The sequence below is a fragment of the Vigna unguiculata genome, chromosome 1 (assembly GCF_004118075.2).
Source record: "Vigna unguiculata cultivar IT97K-499-35 chromosome 1, ASM411807v1, whole genome shotgun sequence".
Taxonomy (NCBI): Eukaryota; Viridiplantae; Streptophyta; class Magnoliopsida; order Fabales; family Fabaceae; genus Vigna; species Vigna unguiculata.
The window spans coordinates 20,400,997-20,411,752 of NC_040279.1; the positions used below are offsets into that span (position 1 = coordinate 20,400,997).

Genomic DNA, 10,756 nt, shown 5'->3' on the forward strand with positions numbered 1-10,756 from the left:
TAAGGGATTGAAACTTGATGACTGATATAGACTCAAAGGCTATAGGAATAGGATTTGATTATTCTTGTAAATTGATTTTAATATGAATATGGAATTGAGATAATTTAGAATGCATGAGAATGAAATTGTTGAAGTCTAATATTGACAAATTGTAAATACATTATGTTAAATTTCTTGTTACCTACCAATTGTTTGATAAAATACCATTTTTTTGTGTTTTTGTAAGTTTTGATGTCTATTTGAGTCGTGAATTGCAAGATTTGTCATGTGTTACACAAGTTCCCATAAAGAGAACAATCTTTATTACTTGTTACATGCGACCGGTGCATTTGCCATTTTTCACTAACAACAATCTCACTTTCACCTCTCTCTCTCCCCTCACATCCACTCCTCCAAATTTATCTTCACAAAGAAACACACTACAAAGATCCAAAAGAACATAAAATTATAAACCCAAATAGCTACTCACCTTCGAGTTTCACATTATAATAATCTTCACCTAAGCTAAATGGCTTATAAAAATCTCACTTAACACCTCCTTTGTGAATAGCAACAACCACAAATCACAAATTTTAAAGTAATTATGCATACAACAACCTTCGTCATCATTGAATAGAAGAGCAAAGTGGAAATTTTCAAATTTGTGCGAATGTAGGAAAAAAAAATATTGGATGTAAAAGGTAACTACCTAACAAAATTGTAGGAGTGTGAGATACCACACAAAGCCCGTGCAATAGCCCTTTAGAATTGAATCATTATCAGATATCCACCCTTGTGCATAAATGCACTTCTATTTAGAATAATAAATCTTTTAAAGGATCAAACTTTTTATGAGTAGATTTCTAGATTAAGCATTTAAGAAAAAAAAATTGAAATTTTTATTTTTGAAAGAAATAATATTTTAAATTTTTTATTTTGTAATAAAAACACTTATTTTGAGATCTTTGAAATGAATAATTCAAAATTTTGAATTATGCATTTTTAAAAAAAATATATTATTGAATAGTAATATTATGCTTGCATTTGTAACAAGTCTATTCCTATAATTACTAAATCAAAGGGTGCCCTCTTTTATTTCATTATTTAAACAAATATTACTCATGGTTCACTAAATAACGTTGAGTATTGAAGCTCCATGGATGAATTTGACAGTTGAATGAAGTTTCTTTGTAGCATTGATGAAGATGCACCGAAGAATGAAAAGGTGATGGCAACGAAAAATGATGTAAGAAAGTTCCTAAGAGATTAGGCCAACTTAACGAGGAAGGCTAGAGGAGACATATAGGATAATACTCTATCAATTTGGACTCTCAAAATGCAAGTCATTGAGTGATCTCACCATGTATTTGCAACAACAATTCAAGAGTAACCTTACAAAAAGTATGGAGGCTTGATTATATAGTCAAGTATTTCAACCACTCACACTAATTAGTCATGTGCACAATTATACTAGATCTAGATCTCCTTAATTGGTGGATCAAAAGATATGTGACAAGTCACACTTTACATTTTTGTAGCATGTGCTAAATGTGTTTGAGTGTTGAATGAGCTCATTCGGCCAAAGCTAAGTTCGATAAGGCTAAAAAACCATTGACACTTAGTTTTGATGAATTTTAATCCATTCTATGCTAATGCACATATATTAAAAGATGGCCCAATTACATTGGTTGAAATACAAACTAATCAAAATTAGCTAAATCTTGATATCTTCCTTAGCCCATTTGAATAACAATTGAATGGCTTTGGACTCCAAAAGGTTGAGATTCATTTGCTTCTTAAATTCTCTTAAGCATTCCTCTAGGGATTGGGTCAATTGGACTTGGACCTTGTGTTGGGCTTGAACCCAAGTCATCATTGAGTAAGTACTCAAGTTAATCCAGAACAATTCTTGTCCTAACTAATAGGTTCTTGTATTGAAACTTTATGCAATTAAATTCTTGATTGTTCATTTCATTTGTATACCGGTCTTTCTCTTAATGGAAAGTTAATAACAATAAAGTGATTGTTGATATGGCATTGCTTTTTCTCTTCCTTTTTCTTATTGTTAATTTGGTGCATTGCTTTGATACCATGTAAGTGTAAGCAGGGATTATAGAATTTATATACTCTGAAGGGAGGTGTTTCTAACTATTGAGAGAATGAAAGTCCAGCTCCATGAGTAGGAAATGAATATTTATTCGCATAATGATACTTCTTGATAACTCCCACATCATCCAAAAAGGTCCCTCTAAAATTTAAATGCTTTCTAAATCCTCTAAAGGTTAAACATTTTTTAAGTACTTTTCAGTATTCTCATATTAAAACCTCATATCAACTTTTTATTTGTTATGGTCACTTGCAAATTTATAAAAAGTATGTTTAAACATTAGAAGAACAAAAATAATACAAAATATTTCTGGAGGATGTATTTAATAAATTTGAAATTTTACATACTCAGAATGTATTTAACTCATTTGATATTATGATATAGACTGCTCCTAGTTGATATACCAAACATCTATGTTATAGAACATGAGAAAATCATCACTTACAAGCATTGCTACACAGGAACGCCCTCCAACAACACTCAACTATGATGGGGTTGGGACTGTTATACATATTATTGACTTCCCAGCTATGCATATCCATGTCCTTTGGATATCCCACCAAACAACTAATGCAATATCAGAAGCTTAACTCTTCACTGTGATGATGATGATGATGATGGCTTCTCACAAAATCGAACATGCACATATATGTTTTCTGGGCACCTCATCAACTTTTTTCTCTGTTTGTGCCATCAAAAGAAAATTTTCAACATTTTGGGTCATAAAATTTGGTCCTAGTTAGCTTTAGAACATTGCCTATACCTTGCACCTATATGGAACTGCTTTTTGAGGTATACATGTATGATTATAGAAAACAGTTACATAATATATTCCAGAATGAAATATACCTGTTTTTGCTTTGAGCAAAGGTGGCTGGACCACAACATGCATGGTTATAATAACCCCTTTGGGAAGCTCACCTAAAGGTACTCTACACTGGCCAACCGATCTGTTGTTCTCCAAAATTCTGCCACCACTTATCAGTTTTATATCATTTGCTGACTTTGGTATAATTTTCTTGTCTAAGGACAACCAATACAAATTTTTATAAGTGGTTAGAAACAAAACAACTAAATAAGGGAGGAGAATATAACACCAAAACAATAGAAACTCAAGGAAAAATGAAATATAAGAGCCTAAATGAGAGCCTAACTTAAATTGCTGTCCAATTGATAGTTAATAGCAGAACAAGAAAATCATAATCAATGTCCTGATTATATAGCCAAACCAAACTACCCATCTTAATTCTACTTAGATCAAAAAATATTTTCACAATGATCTGATCTTTTTTTCCTACTTTTTACCCTTTTTCTCCCCTCCCTCCTCCCCCTAACACTTGATTGTTCTCTCTCTACCTTATATATAACACAATAAATCTGTCCAGATTTGGATACAGATCACCTAATTATGTAATTTTTTTCAGCCATTCATTGTTTTCCTTTTCTTTTTTTCATTTTTCCATTTTTTATCCCCTCCAAATTATAAAAACATTACTAAACTTAATTTAATTTATGTAAAGTTTGTTAGCGAAAATATAAATAAATAAAAATATTAAATTTTTATTTTAAAAAGTTTTAATTATTAAAACGTCAAAAAATATCTCAGATGTTATATATAATATTAATAAAAAATAAATAAATATTGATTACAAAATTTTTAACTTGTAAATACTTTTGTTTAATTTTAGATTAAAAAAATGCATGTATTCATTACAATCAATTATTTAAAAACAAGTAAAATAATAAATTAAGTGATTTTTAGACCATGTTCAAGAAGATAAGAACTATGCAATAAAAAAAGAATCTCAAAAAAGTACAAAAAAAAAAGATACTATAGATAAACATCAAAATATAAGAATGCAACAAAGTAATACAAATATCATAAAACGTGTCAAAAAGATTCGAGGACAGGTTCAATTAAAAAGAGCTCCGCATAAGCTTTTCAAAAGCTCCTCCTACTAGCTTTTCTAAAAGCACTTTATTAGTTGTTCCAAAACAAAACAACTTACTTTTTTAAGAGCCTTTATCTAAAGAGTGTAAGTTCTAGCCTTTTTAAGGAGAAAAAAAAATAAAAAATAAATCGGGTCAAGAGTAATTGTGTAAAAGAAGGATAACGGGGAATGAAACAAGTTTAATAAGATGTGAACTAGCAAATGTCTTGGAGGTAATTTGAGGATCATGTTATGCCACAAATCAGCCTTTTTAAGTATCCAGGATCAATCAAACAAACTGACGGAGAGATTGATTGGGATGCCACATAGAGGATTCAAGCTAAAGAGATGAAATAGAAAAACTCTAAGTACAATATACAATTGCAAAGGGCATATCAAACTCAGGAAACATTTTGCAAACAGTCATCATGCTCTATGGGAGTGGTTCTTGGTTTAGGAAGTCCGCCAGTCACAAACAAGAAAACAAGTGTAGCAGAGATCAAAATGTAGAGGTGTATAGTGAACATACAAGAAATGATAAGATTAGGAACATGTATCTAAGAGAAATTTAGAGTAGATCCTACTGAGAATATGTGAAGTGAATGAACATAAATGAAATTGCATTCAAATTCAAAGTAGATAGTACATAAATGCATTGAGAATGCGGGGTGGCTGGCAAATGCATGTGCGGCCAAGATTTGGTGGGAAAAAACTGGTAAGAAAGAGATATTTGCCAACCGTGAATAGAGGCCATAGTCCTCCCCCTATTAGGCAGCTACGTCATGGATTTGGCAGCTGCTATTGACAACTCTGGTTTTGATACAAGATTGTAATTAATGTTAAGATAAAAAAAAAAAAATCACAGGCACACGTGTATATAATAAACTACAAAAAGTAATGATGAAGAGAAAGCAAGGAGGAAAAAGACGGACTCAGTGGCCAGTGATCACTATACCCATTAACCAACCTCAAATCAATCACTTGATCACAACCAAAAATAGTCAAGACACATTTTCTTCCTGTATTTACAAAATAACAGTTCCAGACAACATTCTAGCATCTCCAGGTGTGGAGGAGGTTTATGATAATAAGTGTAAACAAACATGTGACCATTTCTTTAGTTCACTGTTTGCAAATCCAACCCCACAATTCAAATGTACATGCCTACACATGAGGGTTGCAAACACTCAACACGGGAGGAATTTAAAAAAATCATATCAAGTTGTTTCCAGCCTAATAATTATTTATAGCGCCATGGTTTAAAAAACCAAAAAAATTCTACAACATTTCAGCCACAGAATGAAGGTTTTGAGGCTCTCCACAACCGCAATTGCAGCAATTGCAGCTGCACAAGGATTGCAAGAAAACCACAACCGCAACTTAAAAAACCTTGACCAGTCCTTCCCTTATCCCGAAATTCAAAAACCAAAATGAAAGAGCTTTCTACCTCTTTCACCACAGCATCACATTCCCTAATTTTTAAAACCAACAAGAAACAAAGAATCCACTTCACCCAAATCTTCCCCCATTCAAAGCAAAAAACATTTTTTTTTTCAAAGAAGTCCTTCCACACACAGAGAACTCCAACACTAACAACCCAATTCAGGAACAAAGAACACACTTCTTTGAAAACAGAATCAAGCAACACCACACTTCCAACAACTTCACCAACACGGCTTTTTTGCACAACAAAAGAAAAACGAACGGGAAGCTCGCATCAAACGCACAGGCCAGTGAGTTCAAGAAAGTTGAATAACTCGGAAGCAGAGCCATAGTAGTAGGTTACTTGAAGGCAACACCATCATCGGAATTAAACTACACAAGAAAGTAAAATTGACGATGAAAAAGGAAGAGAAGTTAACCTTTGGGCCAGTCTGCGAAAATCCGATCCTTGAGCATGGATACGGTGGAAGCAGGGGAGTAACAGAAGGGTCCCATATCGGATCCATCGTAGAGACGGAACTTGAGCTCAACTACTTCTTCCTCCGGCATCTCTCACTCCCAATTCCAATCGCTGATAATAATTTCAATAATATGGTTCTTTGGAAACAGAATAACAATAAGGTTCAAATAGATTCAGGGGATTCATACAATAAGAAGCAAAAGAAAAATTGCCAACGTCATACCAAACCCTATCCCCCGATCTTCACGCTCTCTCTCTTCCTCACCCTTTTTCTTTCTCTTGCCAAATGTATTCATACCAATAGATGTATATATTTTCTCATTCTCTCTTTGTGAAATGGAGTAATCACACTAACTTTCTTTCATTATTTATTTATTCATTTATTTATTTATTATCTTTTGCTTGCATTTATAAGATACAAATTAAAAATGGTGTTATATATTTTTATAAGATTTATGTATATATTAATTGCTATTCTGTATGAAGGAAACAATACTTTATTTCTATTAACTAATAGAAACATTATTAATATATTTTTAAATGTAGTTGTTATAAAAATTACTAAATATATTTAGTTTGGATACGATCTTATTGTTTATAAACATATATACAATATAATTTTAATGAAAAATACGAATATATAATTTTTTTGAAATTGCACAATATTTATGTCATTAAAAACCATAAAACATTTTTATATTGTGAGTTGCTTATATAAATTAAATAATAAGAAATTATATATTAAAGGTAATAAATATTATATAAAATATAAAAAATTAAAATGTTTTTTATTTAGTCATCACAAATACTGATGGAATATATTAAATGCATAGTAATTAATATTTATCAATATATTTAGATAAATTAAATTTAAACTTTGATATTATATAAAAAGTATGCATGTAGGATATTTTACTTTTTTGCATTAGTTGTGTTTATTAATCAATTGAAAGTATAACATTTTTAATGGATCGGCATATGCGAAATGGATTGTTAAGGGTATTAAGCTGCCTTTATTTAGTTTATATTTAAAAATATTTTTTTTACTTTATTTTATATCTAGTCAACTTATTAAAATATACTTTAAACAAGTTTTAAAAAAAAGAAGAAAATTAGTAATTTTAAATAAAAATTTAAAAATAAAAAAAATGTATATTACTAAAATTTAAGCCATATTAATGAAATTAATTCTAATTTTAGATATGATTATTTAAAATATAAATTACAATACATGTATATATTACTATTTTATTATAATATTTTTTTTAATTTTTACAATGTAATTACTACTATATAAAATGCACAAATTTGATTTAAGTTCATTTTAGGAAAAGTGAACTAAGTAAAAAATTGTCTGATTGAGTTTATATCACAATTTTTTGAGAGTGATTTATTTTAGGGTTTAAGGCTTATTTTACTGACTTTTCAGAATGACTTTTTATATGAAATTAAACCTATTTTAAAAGTCTTTAAATTGAGAAAGAAAATTATCAAACAAATATCAAGATTCTTATCTCTTTAACTCATTGTTCTTTTAAAAAGATATAACCTTCATTTAGTTTAAGATTCTTGTAATTTAATATATATTTAGCTTTTACGAAACTCATAAATAAAGCTTAACTAAAACAACAAATAACAAAAAATGTAAAACAAAAGTCGTGTTTTTAGTTATAGGCATTTCTCGTACCGATTGTGGTCAAATTCAACTATGTGGTTTTTATGATGAGCGAATTGGGACGGCAATGTCTTTGGTCTTCGATTTTTGTCCGCTGAGTTTATTTTCTTATTTTTATTAAGGGAAGAAAAAGTGAGATTTGGCTCCTTAATGGAATAAATGAATGAATGAGAGGAACTTGTATTTGGCAATTGCTACCAACCAAAGGATCTTTCGTTTTTCTGTGTCTAAACATCACAAACTCAAAGAGGTAAAACAATCAAAGGCAGATTTTAGGGGTACATTTGAAGTTTTCGATTCTTTTATATTGATTGGGTGAGTAAAATAAGGGATGGTGGGTTCGGTGTAGATTATTTGTAGTGTGAAAAACAAGAATATGTAATAACTAGAAAGTGTTATTAATAATTTTGACCAAGTCAATAAAATATCACATCATTTTATAAATCAGTTGATAAAATGAATTAAAGAGAAGCAAACTTAAAAAAATATATATAAAAGATAATAGCATAATGACATTATCTACTTATAATTTTGTTTTCATTGGATTGTGTTCCTACGGAGAACAAATAAGAGATGTCAGACACAAATGTTACTTTATCTCAATCCGTAATCTCCTCAGTAGGTTTCCTTTCGGTTGACATATGTTATCTGCTAGTGTCTCGGCTTGGACCGGTTTGGACCCAAGAGGGGTTACCTGCGAAGAAAACTCTGACGCTCAAGTCAGCAAAGAATTCTCAGAAAAGTCAAATCTCGTGATTAAGGGATTAATGAATGCATACCTTTAATTGTTGGGGTCCATGCATATTTATAGATTATTAATTATGTTTGGCCACGTCATGGGCTGAGCCCTTGTTTGGACCGCAGGTGGGCTTGGGCCTAGCCCATGCCCCTTAGCTCGATTATTGTGGGCCCTAGGGGCTTTGCTAGTAATGCTTAAGTTTGTTAAGTTCTCGTTTCATTTTCTTAAGTTAGCGGCTTAGGTCGCTTACTCTTGTTCGCTCGACATATATGATGATTATTTGCATCCTTGAGGGTTATGTAGGTGGATTTTACGGTTATAGTCATGTTAGGCCACCTAGGTGTAGTACACCAGTCCCTCAGCCTTTAAGTGTGATGAACAGTGTTAAGGCTTAAAGTCTTAATAGGTTGTGGTAGGTGAAAAGGTGCATAGGCAAGGTTCTAATCAAAAAGGGTTTTGCGCCGTCATTTGAAGTTTTGTGACTTTTCGCGTGCACTGTGACGTTTTGTGTGCTTTGTAACTTTTAGGGGGAAGGAGTTGTAACGGTTTGGATCGATGGTTATAAATGAGGATGTTATTGAAAGTGTGTTTACGTTAGCTCATTTGTAAGAATTCTGAGATCAGTAATTTGTGTGCGTTAGAGCTATCTGATTAGTTTTGTGTTCCTACCGGCATCATTCTTACTAAAAAAGGTATGTCTACTACTAGCGATAGTATGTTGTTATCTACATCGAGTAGTGGGAGTGGGCGGTCTAGGGAAGATATAGGTAGACAATTTGATGAGGGGAGTGGCAGTCCTGTGGTTAGGACGGGGAGGATCCCGATGGAGACGGTAATTGAGGTGAGGGAAGACCCTCCAAAGGAGATAGCGGAGAGTAGTTGGCCAGCGAAGACTGGGTTATGAATGGGTTGCTGTCGTCCGGAACCAAACTTCACTATTCATATGGTCAAGGTTGTTTAACTCATGGCTTAACTGTACTCCTGTCATAGGGAGGGATGTAAGCCATGATATAGTGTCCTTGGAACGGGTAAGCGTTGTTGAACGTGTCTGCCACGGTCAGGAAGGAGTGGCTGATAAATTTTTCTAAATGTACATGTGTCATTTTTCACAATTGCACGTGAGGCTACCGTTCGACGACTTTACCATGGGGGTACTTCGTCTGCTAAACGTTGCTCCTACCCAACTACATCTGAACAGCTGGGTATACTTGCAAGCCTTTCGCGTTCTCTGCCGCTCATTATACATGCAACCTTCTCCGCATGCGTTTTTTGTATTTCAGAAACTCTTATTAACTCGATTGACAGTATGGAGCCCAATGCTTTGGTGAGGGCTATAGTGGAGTTTGACAGTAAGGCGCTGATATTAGGGCACCGAGTGGGGTTGTTTTATCAACGGGAACTGAAGAAGGGGAATCGGGCAAAGCTGGAGGAATTGCAGAGTCAAGTCGACAAGTATGCGAAGGAGAAGGAAGCGTGGGAAAAAGAAAGGGAAGAATGGAGGGAAGAGAAGAAAAGGCTGGGGACGTGGAGGGTTCGGTGTTTGGATTCTGAAGAAAAGTTTAAGGCCAAGGTTGCTAATCTTGAGGCTGATTATGATGAGTTAAAGGAAAAGCACAAGGGCCTAGAAGTGGAGCTGGAGAACCTTAAGGGGTGCATTATTCAAGAGCACATTAACGGATTCCAAAAAGGCTTGAGGCAAGCCCCATTTTTTTGTAAGGATGTCGATGTGGCGGATCCGAGGTTTTACGTGAACAAGGACGTGGTGGATGGGCAACTTGTTAATGAAGTTGAGTCGAGTCCTGAGGAGGAAGGAGAGAAGGCGGCAATTGATGACGATAAGAACGAAGAAGAAGCTGTGATGGGTGGTGATGATTAGGCTTAGGATGGAGTTTCTAATGCTTTCTTTTTTCAATTCATTCTAAGTTTGTAATAACTTGTACAATATTTTTTCTTGTCGGTTAATGTGATTCATATTCTAGATCATATATGTTGTTTGATTGTGAATGATAGCATGTGGTAGGAACGCGCTTGTTTGAATGATGTAATGTATTCAGTTTGTTTACTGTATACGTTGTTTGTTGGGATGAGTATCATTCATTGTTGCAGTGTGGTTTGGGTATTGTTATGTGGACGATATGTAAGTGGTAGTATTCAACCTAGGTCGCTTACTTGTTGTAAGGGTGGGGAACTTAATCAATTTTAAAGCGTAAACAACAAGTGTTCGACCCAGGCCGCTTACTTATGGTAAGAGTGGGGAACTTAAACAATTTTAAAGCGTTAATAACAAGTGTTCGACCCAGGCCGCTTACTTGTTGTAAGGGTGGGGAACTTAAATAATTTTAAAGCGTAAATAATAAGTGTTCGACCCAGGCCGCTTACTTGTGGTAAGGGTGGGGAACTTAAATAATTTTAAAGCGTAAAT

General features: G+C 33.2%; 1 protein-coding gene across 1 annotated transcript; it reads right to left on the reverse strand.

Annotated features, from left to right (window-relative positions):
- Positions 1–2,380: 2,380 nt before the first annotated feature.
- LOC114192028 (membrane-anchored ubiquitin-fold protein 3-like) lies at positions 2,381–6,221 on the reverse strand. Its single transcript, XM_028081577.1, has 3 exons — positions 5,880–6,221; positions 2,936–3,109; positions 2,381–2,767 (listed from the first exon to the last, which is right to left on the reverse strand). Exons 1-3 carry the CDS (start codon positions 6,007–6,009, stop codon positions 2,712–2,714), a joined length of 360 nt encoding a protein of 119 aa, XP_027937378.1. The 5' UTR covers positions 6,010–6,221; the 3' UTR covers positions 2,381–2,711.
- Between the last annotated feature and the right edge of the window lie 4,535 nt (positions 6,222–10,756).